The sequence below is a fragment of the Tyto alba genome, unplaced genomic scaffold (assembly GCF_018691265.1).
Source record: "Tyto alba isolate M040663 unplaced genomic scaffold, T.alba_DEE_v4.0 Super-Scaffold_45, whole genome shotgun sequence".
In the NCBI taxonomy this organism is placed as follows: Eukaryota; Metazoa; Chordata; class Aves; order Strigiformes; family Tytonidae; genus Tyto; species Tyto alba.
In genome coordinates, this window is record NW_024881321.1 from 3,112,893 (window position 1) to 3,126,045 (window position 13,153).

General features: G+C 35.7%; 1 protein-coding gene across 3 annotated transcripts in view; it reads right to left on the reverse strand.

The window, feature by feature from the left end:
- RB1 (RB transcriptional corepressor 1) overlaps positions 1 to 13,153 on the reverse strand; it is an 80,834-nt gene that overhangs the window by 55,274 nt on the left and 12,407 nt on the right. For all 3 annotated transcript variants that reach the window (XM_042805887.1, XM_042805884.1, XM_042805885.1), the window contains exons 4-11: positions 12,753 to 12,887; positions 10,822 to 10,860; positions 10,106 to 10,173; positions 8,376 to 8,486; positions 6,041 to 6,189; positions 5,248 to 5,325; positions 2,520 to 2,629; positions 1,430 to 1,507 (exon numbers count right to left, since the gene is read on the reverse strand). In XM_042805887.1, coding sequence (XP_042661821.1) covers positions 1,430 to 1,507; positions 2,520 to 2,629; positions 5,248 to 5,325; positions 6,041 to 6,189; positions 8,376 to 8,486; positions 10,106 to 10,173; positions 10,822 to 10,860; positions 12,753 to 12,887 — 768 coding nt within the window. The remainder of the gene's footprint in view (positions 1 to 1,429; positions 1,508 to 2,519; positions 2,630 to 5,247; positions 5,326 to 6,040; positions 6,190 to 8,375; positions 8,487 to 10,105; positions 10,174 to 10,821; positions 10,861 to 12,752; positions 12,888 to 13,153) is intronic.

Consider the following 13,153-nt stretch of genomic DNA (forward strand, 5'->3'; position numbering starts at 1 on the left):
TAACTGAAAACTGACAATAACAAACTATCTGTATTTGTCAAGAACAGGATTTGTTCTCAATCACCTTCTTGTTAAATACACTGCATGTTACAGATAGACCAGTTCCTGATACCGCACATTCAGTCCGGGAACCAAAAGGCAAACTTTTGCCTTTATGGCTAAAAAAGCATCACTGGCAGTTACAGATTTGAAGCATAAGATTAAAAGGTACCACTAAGGCAATCAAATAAAACCTTTTGCTGTCACAGGCAATTAAAAGTTCTTTCATATACTGATCAATATCTATCTCAACTGCATGCCTCCTTTTATAGTATTTATGAAGAAGCTTTTCAGAATCTTACTGCTCTGTTGGCTAGAAAACAATTAGTTTCTGCGTATGGCATTTAGTAGATTTATACTGGATGCAAAAGCCCAGACTCTAATTCATTCTTCCACAAGCATATAAACACTGCAGAGTATTTTTAATAAAAATGGTTTTACTTATTTGAAAAAACTGAAGTAATAATTAAGGGTACAATATTTTAACTTCTCTCATCTCTACAGCATGCTATAATGAAAGGCATTTATACAGCAAGCATGGAACAAGAACATCTGATTTTATTAAACCTGACAACTTAAGAATGACTGCCTGCATGAACACTTCTCTGTTTGCCCACACAGGACATGGCATTGCAGTGACACAGTTGGCTGGTTCTTGAGTGTCCAGGAATTTCTAAGCACCATCAGCTGAAACCATAGTGATTTTGACAAAAAATGATGTAGCATAAGGGAAAAATGGTACATGCAAATCTCCTTTCCTTTGGTTAACTGAATTAAAGCTTGCAGTTTTTCTGCATTTGATTGTAGGTGAAAATCTCCAATACCTCATTTCTACTGTGTCTGTCCATTTTCCCAAAAGAACAAAATATGTTGGCACTCTGAAATGTTCATCCTTTCCAATACAGGAAAAAAAAACTGTTGCTACTCCAAAATGTTAATCTTCTCATACAGAAAAAAACAATACTAAGAAGAACAAGATAAGATCATGGAAGAAGAAATGTGCGTACATATACAATTTGGTATCAGGAAAGGAAGCCAGAAGACACAGAGGAAGAGAAAAGATGGGAAAGGAAGATAGAAGTATAGCAGACATAAGTTACTGGAAGTATAAAGTTACATTCACGTAAGAACTAATACAGTGATTTATTTTACAGACATCTTGCACTTCTTAAGATAACTCAATAAAAAGCTTTTTCTGTTTTCCAACGACCTCACCAGGAACTGAGGGCACTCAGCACCCCTCAGTACATGTTTACTGCTCATTAGTGACCAGAACTACAGTCTGTTTATTGAAAACCAAAACAGTTGCTTTAAAATTGAAACAGCTACTCTAAAGATGAACATTTCTAGTTAGGATATTAAACAAAAGAACACAGCTTAAAACTCATACCGAACAGGAGTCTGTGGAAGTATAAGATTAAGCTCTTCATCTGGATTGTTTTTTAGTGGTGTCCTCTCCAACTGTGAGCTACAGAAATGGAAAACAAACTTATGAAGTACTAACGTAATTCAAAAAATAATGTTTTCTATACTCATTAATCTGCAGAAAAAAACCCTGTGGAACACATTTTTAGAAGATCTAGACATCCAATTACTCCAGTTGTTAGAACAATGTAATTTAAATTCCCAAGTATATCTGCTTTGAGCAGGATGTTGGACTAGACCTCCAAAGTTCCCCTCCAACTTCATTTTTTTTCTAAAATTCTATTCATAGCAACTTCATTTATACATACAGCTGGTATTAGCTCCATTTTAATCCCATTTTAAAACTAAGCATTTTTCTAGCATAAAATCACACTCACACTGTGATCTTATATTAGGTAAAGTTATGGAAATGTTGAATTGCCAGGGACCGCCGGAATTTAAGAGCATGACTAGAAGAATTCAAATACATCTGTATTACTGAACAGCACCAGGGAGTGTGCCCGGGCACTGATATTCACCTGTTCATTCTGCAAAACCATCCGTGGCGTAGTTCTGTCCCATGCAAACTACCATTCCCCAAACAATTTGTGGGTACAGAAGTCAGAATGGCCTGAGGACCACTCCCAGCAGGCAGCTTCCAAATGCCACCGGCCGGTTTTAGGAAGGAGGGGGACAGTGAGAACCCAAGCCATTCCACGCAAGCTGGCCCCAGAGCCGTAACACTGCCTTGGGCATATCTAGCATGACGTGATCTTGGCCTCCTCCTCATGATTCCTCAGCTTCCCCCAGACAACAGGGGCTTGCACAGAGCAAGAATTACAGGAGAGCTTCCAAATCACTTTAGGTAGAGTCACAGTCATATGTTTCTAATTATTTGAGCTATAATGTAAAGCAAGGCTGGGGTTGCCAGAAATATCTTAGCTGAACTGCAAATCTAGGAGATCAACAGGATACAGAGATCTCCTTTTAGAACACACAGCAGGGGGACAAAGGGAGAAATCAACACAAGTTCACATTTTCTATTCTAAAATTGAATTAGTAAATGGAAATATTACCGTGCTATGATATCAGGCTGTAGAGTTTCATCATGATCCAGAAATAATCTTGCATCTATATCTTTGTTGTTGAGATAGAGCTCATCATACTGTTTTGAGAGAACCTCAACCTCAAAAAACATTGAAAAAAACTTTATAGGAACAAGTTTGACAATTTACTGAATAATATAAGCCAATCCTACCTCATGAACACAATGTTAAAATGCTAAGAGAATGACCTTGGAGATTACAAAGTCACTTCTCACACAAATAGTTGAAACATACCCAGAGGAAAATTATCATTCCCACATGCAAAGATAATCTTTTAGAAGAGAAAATCCAAGATCATGAGACTTTTTTGAAGAAATGTAGGTATTGACTCTGTAAAAGAGCTAAAAATTGCTACAGTGGGAGACACAGACCTGCAAGCCAAACTAATGCTTCCAGGCTTTGAAATCTTTCCTTGCAGAAGAAAAAAGTGTCTCTAAGAGCAGGAAATGTAGCATGAGTGTCTTTAGAATAGCTGCCAAAGAATTCACTAGGTGCCTGTTTGGTGCTGGTTTGGAGATGAAGGCCAAGACCCAAATTCAAACCCTCTTGTTCTGAGTGTAAGAAGAATTTCCCCATTCCACATTAGTATTTGTAGCGGTATAGTTTTCAAGAGACAGGCCGTTACTTCATATCCACTTTCTTGTTTCTTAAATTACTGTTAAAAGTTTTTCAGTTGATTACATCCCATACCAATATGACCATTTTGCATGGAAAAGTTTGTTGCTGGTTTTTGTTGTTCAGTTGGTTTGTTTGTTCTTGTTTGGGGTTTTTTTTGGTTTGTGTTTTTGGGGTTTTTTTTGGTTTTTTTTTTATTTTGAGTGACTAACTGGAAGTCTGAAATTTTTCTATCAGGGCCAAAGACTAGCCTCAACTTCAAATCTGCTGCTGTGCTCCTGCAGAAGTAGGTAGGCACCTCAATTATATGTTTCTTGAGCCTTTAAACATACTAAATGAGGCTGTGCTCTAGCAAACTCCTGCTATAAAAACAGACAACAGTGTATATGAACCTAAATTAGTCCCCTCCCAGTCCCAAAAACAAGCAAGTTGCAAATACCTCCTACACAGCTTTGCTCCTCAACCTCTTCTTTTACCGTGGCCAAATCAATTTGCTCCAAACAGATCTCATGGTTAAAATTTTGAGATTAGGACTATTAAATCAATTATTATCTTTAGATTCCTATTATCATTTTACTTGTTTCATTTTAAAAGTTCCTTTCACTTTTCGTTATCTTCCTAAAGGCTTATGTGTCCTTTTTGTCTAAATATTTCAGTATTTCATAAACTTCTAGAAACTTCAGATTCTCACTGAAAAAAACAGCAGCTCTTAAACAAAATGACTGTATTGGGCTAAACAGGAAAAAACCTTCAGCCAAAAGTAAGAGTTCTGAATCAATCTATTCATCAGTTCATAAATCCTGACCATCAAACACACAGTGAAGACACATGAAATGCCAACATTAAGCCTCATAAAGTTTTTCTTGTTTTGGAAACAACATTAAAATTTATCAAAAACTCAGTGGTTTTTAATGAAAATGAAAGTCAATTTATATGTCCCATATTATTAGCTATTGTACTGATGATCTCAGCTATGACTCATGGTTAGTTGGATTACCTATATGAACTGACTACCTCTGACATACAGCTGTAACTTTCTGCTTTGTTTTAGAACATCCCCTCAAGCACTCGAGTTTCAGGAGCAAGGACTGTGTGACTGGATTTTTCTTCAAATGCATCATTTTATACATTTTTCACCAGCAGAGTCTTAGACTGATAATTCTGATACTATGCCTAAATTAAGGAGCCTTGGATAAGAACCCTCATAGATTTGAGAATAAGCTGTATAATGACCTTTGCCTGTAAATTCATACAGGGTTTCCCAGCTACATATATCCACACACTAAAAGTCTAAACAGACTGCTGATACCCTGAAATTCATTTTGGAAGAGATGAAGATCTTTAGTGGGTCTTGTATTTTGTCCCCCACCCAGCACACTATGAAACTGAACAGAACATATACTTGGCTGAATCTTGCAGACCTTCAGTTTGATAAGGTTCAGAGATACTTATTTTCAGGTTACAACACCTACTGCTGACACAAAACTAAACCTACTCTTTTAAAAATGATGGATGTGAATACATTGCAAGAAATTACTTACTAAGGCTCAGTCTTGCATGCGATTGCACAGATGCAGTCTGCTGCATCCAGGCCACAGCTCAGGAAGGTGAGAGTACTTCTGTACGGACACAGAAGTCCAAACTCTGCCAGCTGTGAAACTGAGACTAATCTTTTGGATATCTCTCCAACATGACTACAAGAACACGTCTCAATTATATTTAAATTAAGGTGTGTAATTTAAGACTGTATGCATTTATAGACTGACTTCAGAGATTTGATATTGTAATGGCTGTATTTTAGACTAAGGGCCTCACAAAGATCAAGGACATGCAACTCTTATGCCATGTTTTCCTTTGAGCAAAAGCACTGGTTCAGCCTCGGGAAATTAATTTATTAAATTCAAATGTAAAAGCTAAATATACTCCGTGAATACTGGAATCCCTGCTAAGCCACATTCCTGGAAAACAATGCATACTGCTATACAGTTTTAGAAGAACCTATTAGAACTTCATCAATGTGTAAAGAGAATCTTAAGTAATTTGGCATGAAGTGAAGCACTGTTGTTGAACTGTCTTAAATTACCTCTGGCAATCCATTTGAAGCTACAATACCAATAGAATTCAAGAAAGGAATAAAGCTTGTGAAATACACATTTTTGACCTAAAAAAAGAAAAAACATAACATTACCAACACACAGAGGCAGCCATACATACACTGCTTTCATGTCTTTAACAAGAAACTAAATGAGACACTTCTGTAATGCACTGTGTTTTGTTTTCAATGAAGAGAAAATCAAATTGCCTACGTATCCAAAATATATTGGTATGTAATCATGCAGCACATAATCCACTGTTAGAACATTAAATGACTGAACTGGGGAAGAACTGCACTCTTCCCAGCCCTCTTGGATTTCTAATTCCATCATCTACTTGGATATTCAAAAAAACCCAGTCCTTTTTATACAGGAATAGATTTATCTGTGAAGGAAAAGGGGGATGGGGTCTTTAAGATCCCATGCAGAAGCAACGTGCTGGTTGTGTACATCTTCTCATCATGGGATGCAGCTGTGAAACCCCATCAGAACAGCCTCGCGTCCACACGCTACAGGCTGTGATCAGCGGCTAACTGTGTACTGTGTTCTTCACAGTTCGGTTTCCCTGGCAAAAAGTTACCACCCATACCCAAAGGGCTTTGTTGTTTCTTTTCAACTACCTACCAGAGAAACTAGAGAATGGTAGAATACCTTCATTACTGAACCTGAGGGAATAGTCAAGCAAGCACAACTACTGAGGTTTAAAAAGACCGTTTAAATAAATGCATATTCCAGATGGGGTTTAGCAGCAAGATCTGACAGACTTTAAAACACAGGCATTACCTCATCTAAATTACAATCATGCTCTTTACAAAGGACTTCAATAACTTTTGTATCGGTATCAATTTGCTTTGAAGTACGTGTATTCCTGTTCTGACCTCTTCTTGGAGTTCGAGCTGATGCATTAACAGCCACTGCAGTCACAGCAGACTCTGGAAAGACAGTCAGAACCACCACAAGGTTAGAGTCTTCTTAAGAAAGAAGAGATTTAAATTTTTAAACCTAAAGAGATTTAATTTTTTATATCATTTTCCAGGTCCTCTTCTTAAGTATCTCCCTTTTCATCCGTTCAGCTGCATGAAAAAACATCACTACAGGTAACATGTATGAAAAGAAAACTAGTTTTTAAATTCCCATATCAGTATTTGGACATTGTGCCTTTTAAAAGCTATTCAACACGGAATGTAATTAGCACTTTCTGTAAGTAGCTTTGAAAAAGCATCTGTTTTGAAATACTAGGAAAGTCTTATCTTTTCACAGATGAATAACTATTTTTTCTATTTTTAAAGAAGCGTGAAACAGGGAACTGAAAGAGTAACTTCACTCTACGTGTCTGAAGGTTAATGAAGTCGCACAAGGCTTAAATGCTGGTGGGAATCTGGAATATGGTTCTGCAGGGAATTCCTCCTTTCCCCAAATACTTTCAGGCAAACAACTGTGAAAAAAATTAGTTCACCTCAAAACAGATATCAAAAAAGCCTTAATTCACTGAGATAAAAATGTTTCAATCTGTTCAAGTCGATGGCTTCATTATTGTCACCTTGAAACACGTGAATTATACTAATAACATATAGTATTGTCGTTATATTTTGTTGGATTAATAACTGACACTCTAATCAGCATGCTGTTCTCATTTGTAACTTCATCTTTATTCGATAACTGTTCTGAGAAAAATCTGACAAACTACACTGCTCATGTGGCTGCATCTTAATCCCCCTCGGCCATGGTCAGCTCATAAAGCTCGACATCATTTAGCACAATGTGAAGCCTCCTGGTCTCAAGGATCTGAACGCTACAGTGTGTTACTTGCTAAAAGAATGAAGCGCCTCATAACAGTTCACACAGCACCTGCACATACTGCACAGCTTCAAGTTAGAAATCTAATGCTTTACACTTAATGACAGGGATACCCGTATTTGCAATTTAGTCTGAAGTGGCAGCGTTTTTCAAGATGCAATGCACAGAACCAAAGTGTTTCTAATAATGAGCTCCTAGTTTCCACAGTTCCACTAAGAAAAAAAAAAAAAAAAAAATCAGCGTGAAGAGTTCAAAACCAGGTTGTTTCAGTTCAGTGTTCTTTGAAAAATATGTTCATTTAAGACAACTATGGCTTTATAACACCTGAAATAAGCAGTAGCATGCCTATCCTACTACAATTGACAAATTTAAATTCAAAATAGTACTGGAGGAGGGCAGAGATTTGCTTGCCACAAGCCCATCCTTTCCCATCCTTTATTTGCATTGGCATTAAAATTGAGTAAGTTTTGGTATAAAAAAACAGGTTATTTGTCCTTACCTGCAACAAATAATTACAAGGTCAGATAAGTATCTCCCAAACCATGTAATTTAAAGAACAGAGCAGGGAATACATTTTCTGTTCTATCCCACTGTAACCCAAGTGGGTATTTAGTTGTGAAACAAAGAAATAAAGCAATACATTTAGACTATAAATACTAGTGTCACATCCAAACCCAGCAGAAGATAAACCTAGTTAGTATCAAAAAATTGTATTCTACATACTGTGGCTCCAAATACTTCAGTGTATCAGTCCCATAGCTTGTAGAAGAAAATATTCAACAAAAATAAAATTCTGTCTTTGAAAGATACAGTAAATGCTTGCTTTTTCTGCCTTTTTAGTGAGGTTTTGGGCATAAAAACTGAATGTACAAAAAGTTACTGAATAGGATTTTCTATAGTGAAGACCCATTATATTTTTACTTAAAAGAGACACTTCCTAATAACTTCCTAATAACACCATCTTTTCCCTTTGTAACTCAAAGCAAACCTAAATAATAGTTCTCAGCTCATCATCTACCCAGAACCTGAATCCTTTTACCAAAGTGAAGCTGCTGTTTTAACAAGCCCCTGAAAAACTTGTATGGGCAGAGGATATAGTAAATGGGTGGCAAGAACAGAAAAAAGAATTATATTAAATATACTGCCACATTCAGACAATTTAATTCAAGTTCACTATCATCCAAATTGAACTAAAACACCAAAAAATTCCATTTTAATAAGCTTAAAAAGTTTTATGTTAATTATTAATGTTAGCATGACTCTAATAGAAATTTAACCAATTTACTTTCTACTTTAGTGAACAAAAACCTAAAATCCTTACTGTATGGTTCCTTGAGCATAGCAGGAGGTGACAGTTTGATAAAATAATCTAAGACACACAGCAACAACTGGAAAGAAATCACCAGGTCATCTTCCACTTGCAACACTTTACCTGCAAAGGTTTAAAAAGGTAAAGAAAACCTTTGTGAGATGTTTGACAATTAAGTCAATTAAGTAAATTTGAGAAGTAATTTTGAAAAAATAAAGACTTGGAAGTTCATTTAATAAAACACTTCAATCAGAATTCAGAAAACATCATACAGGACGCCAGTGTTCTTTAAAGGCTATTGATTTTAAAACTCTTTGTTCTTAGGAGGTTTGTTGCTTTAGAGATTGCACATATATAAATAAACTTATCGTGCACAAAATTCCTACCTCTCAGCGCTCCTTCCTGATTTCTTTTTATATAGTGGAGTAACTGTGTAGACTACTCTAGGGACATGTACCTCTTATTTCTGTGCAATTCTTCCTCACTTTCTTTTCTGTAGTTTTATGCAAGCTTTGTGAAAGCTGCTAAGCATTCAGAGAGCAGGAGCTGCTAGTTTATAGTGGAGAGAAATTCGTAATATTCTATCACACCGTATGCTCAGCTTGTCAATTTTATCTGAAATGACTTAAAAGTCACGCAAATATTAACACTAAGAGCACTTTTAAAACTACATTATTCCAGCTGTTCCCAAATTATGATTCATATGCCAGAGAAGATCTACAGGGCCATTCCAAAACGGCATGCATCACCATGAAAGATCTGGAAAGCCGACAGTGATTCAGAACAGCTACAGACTGCTATTTGTGTTCCATTTACGTGTACAGTTTCTGTATTGTTTTCTATCAGAATTACCAAGGACCACCCAAGCTCTCCTTGGCTTCAACTTATTTTCAGTGAAAAAGCAGGCTAGAAAAACTTTGTGGGTTTTGCTTGATGTTTATGATTGGAGAATTCTAGTGAAAAAGCTCCATGAAGACCAGCTGATCCAAGACCAGTTTCAGTGGCAGAGGTGTGTACACTTCACTGATAACACAGGCCTGGAATAAGCAGTAATTAGGATACAAGATTCATTAATTTTTGTAAGAGGAGTACAATGAGACAGGACTCTGTGGGCTACTATTATTATTTAATCACTCGGTTTTAACTGGAACTACTGCCTTTTCAAGGAAGAATTGTAGCATTTAAAGCGTATAATTTCAAGAACTTACTATCTTATAATATCTTATTAAATTTATTTTTATATTTTAGTTTACATAATTTTATATATTTTTATTTATTTATATGTACATTTTATTCCTCTTCTATTTTAAGATATATTTTTATATATCATATATTTTATATTTCTATTTTTATATACTTTTGTAATATATATAAGCCTATTTTAACAAATCTGCCAGTCTTTTCACATTAAGCATACATTATTAAAATACTGGCAGACTATAAAGCACCTCAGAATAGACTCAAATACAGAATACCAACCTTTAAAGTAAAAAAAAAAAACTTAGAAAGCTTAAAAATAGATATATATTTATACACAGGAAGAAATACTAGTGAAAATAGCCAAATTGAGTAAAAATAAATATTAGTGAGTAGTTACAAAAGCTACACAATGAAAACATTCCGGGCCTGTACTGTGCACGTTTGTAATAAGGATGCTAGTCTCATACTGGATGTGTAAAACAAACCCATAAACTCACCTCGACAATATTCATTAAAATAACTGTCTTTTAATCAAAACTCACCTTTTGCCAGCAAAAAAGTAATCCAGTAATTTTTTAGGACTAATAGAGAACTGAGTTCAGCAGAAATCCTGTAGACACAATAAAATAAAGACTTTGCATTAACAGCTCTGTAATAATTTAAACTACAATTTCTGAAAACATTCTTCAGTCTATGGAACAATTTAGGACAACATGCAACATGTCCCATATGGTTAAGTTTATTAATTATCTCATTCCATTCCCTATGCAATTATGACTACGCATTTGAAAAAATTAAGTCTCTGTAAAGCCATTCAAGAATCAGGAAATACCTGGATCATCGTTGGAAAGGAAAGTGAATGTAGATAATTCACTTAACTGTTACAAGCTGCTTTCTCTCTTGTGCCTTTGACTAATGCCCTATTCTCCAGTCACAGCAGGAACTCAAGCTCATTTGGGAATCACTAAGGCATCTTCTCATCCACTCCTTGGTTACTACGATTAGGAAGCTCACTATCCAAATGTTCATTTCCACCGTGCTGAGACACCCACCATCGGGCGGCAATCCTTCACGGAGGAAGTGATCAAACAGATATCACTTCTGCAGCCCTCATCATCTCACTGAAATTCAAAGTCCCCACTAAATCTAAATTAAACACACGACATACTGTGACTTGGGCCAATCTTAATGGGTTAAAAGATAAAAGGCTGACACATTTTACATCTTGACGAATGCAATTTAGGAAAGTCAAACTTACTCACTACTAGGTTGTTCCAGATAAATAAGTCCACAAGTCCTAAAAAAAAAAAAAAAAAAAAATCTTATTTTTAAACACTTCTCTGAAAACAAACTACGCAGTTTCTTCGACTTGAAAGTAGCAAAAAATACAGCCAGTTCACAAAACGTTACTCTAACTTACTTTAAAAAGATGATGACTCTCTGAGAACAAATTAACAACAGACCAACTACAGCCCTGCTAGAGCTGAAATAATGCTGCTGCTTGTGCACTTACGTCAAAGCTTAAACAGCAAAACAATTTTCATTTGATGTAATAAAATTCCTTATTGTTTTTTTCCAGAAAGACAAGGTTTGTATGTACATTGGTATACAGTGGCTTGTAAAACACAGCAAAGTATGTGCTACAGATGTGCAGAACACTCTAAAAAAGGGCATTTTAAAATCTTTACTATTTCTGCAGTGTCACTGCAAGCCTTGTGGTGTAATGTTGCTTCCTAATTATTCTAGGTACGTGTCATTTAAAGAAATAAATTCAGGTTATTCAAAAACAAAACAGGAAAAAAAAAAGATCTTTCAAATCCTGTTTGAAAAAAAAACTGTTACTGCACTTCCAGTTTCAAAAAAGTAAGCAAGTGAAGAAGAGTTAGAGGAAGGACAAAACCCAAAACATACCTGTGCAAATCTGCAATGATACTTTTATAGACCAGAAAAGACTTGCAATTAGTAAAATCAAATTATTTACAACTTTCATAGAACTTCATAGCTTTAAGGCAACTATAAACTTTACAATGACATTGTGATATACACATTACCCAGGATAATGGTAAGTGTGATGAATCAGAAAAGACAAATAAAACTTTTATCACATTTATGCCTTGATTCTATAAACTACCAAGGGGTGACCTGCTACCCCTTTCAAGGGTCATTTAAAGGATATCTGAGAGCCTTTTGTGGTTTGGGAGGCAAAACATTACAGTGACTCAAATTCCTGCAGATGAAAAATACCACGGCGCTCTGAAGCAACGGTATCAAACAATACATCATGGAATAATGCTTTGATGTTTAATAACATGAAACCATTTTATACCGGTATATTCTGTAGAGAATTTCACAGAATTATTAAAAATTGCCTCAGAGGATATCAGGTTTTGCCAATATGCACCTGTGCTAGCACATACTAGCCCGTAAAAGGATCTAAAGCCTTTATCATCTCTATCTTCACATTAAAGCACAGAGTGCAGGAACTTACCACCGTGGAGTAACAGCAACTCAAAAAATCATCCATTTGAGAATCTCCTGACTTTCAAGTTACACACAGCTCTTAGCACTCTACCACAAGCACATTCAATTTGTTCTGTACAAAGAGAACGTCCCTCAATTTTCATTGTATGGTCAGCTAAACCACCTGGAAAGGTTTACCTTGATTACAAGTGAGAGAGCTACTAATAGTGCAGGCTCTGCAACACCCCTAGATGCTGGAACAAACTGCCTGCAGTTCCAGATCTGGGAGAGAAAAACTGTCATATTTGTGGTTTTTTTTTTTTTTTTCTTTCCAGAGCTCCTTAGCAAGAAACTCCTGGATCGGGATTTGAAGAGGGATAGGCGGGTAGAAACAGAAAGTCCATTAAATAAATAAAAAAAAGATAGTAAACCCATCCTCTTTATATCTGTAAAAAGCTTAACGAAGGGACTAGCAACCACTTGTCATGCTACTCCTTACTGTTTGTATTGCAACAAAGGGATTGTTTAACAAAGTATTGTCACAGTTATGGATTAAAATGTAAGATGTGTTTATTCAATGCACGTAAACAGTTCCATGTCACTGTTCTGTAAATATTAGCACACAAAGTTTAAAATGGGCTCTTCTAACATACAGTTTGAAAAAGCTAAATACTTAAATGTTGATAGCCATAAAGAATTAATAATTAAAAAAAAACCAACATATATTACCTTTCAAACTTGTGGTATAGTGCAAGTAATACATCATATTTCTTTTTCAGCCTTGATACAGTGCTATCAACTTTAGTGCTTACAGTATCCATGTTAACATCCACCTCTTTCAGAAACTGAAAAAATGTGCATACACTGAAAAAAAGGAAAAAGATGACAGATTATCATAACTCTGAGAATGAGTAGTCTGAAATAGCTCTTCAAATAAAAACATCCCACCAAAGCCCATTATTTAACTAGACTTCAGCATATTCTTACTACAACTAGCAATGACTGAGAACCTCGCCTTGGAAAACATCACGCCCCACCTTTACATTTTCCAGACATAGAAATACTACAACTAGGTAGCAGAGGTATATCACAATATGGGCTCTACTACAGAAAGAGAATTTTCTTGGCTA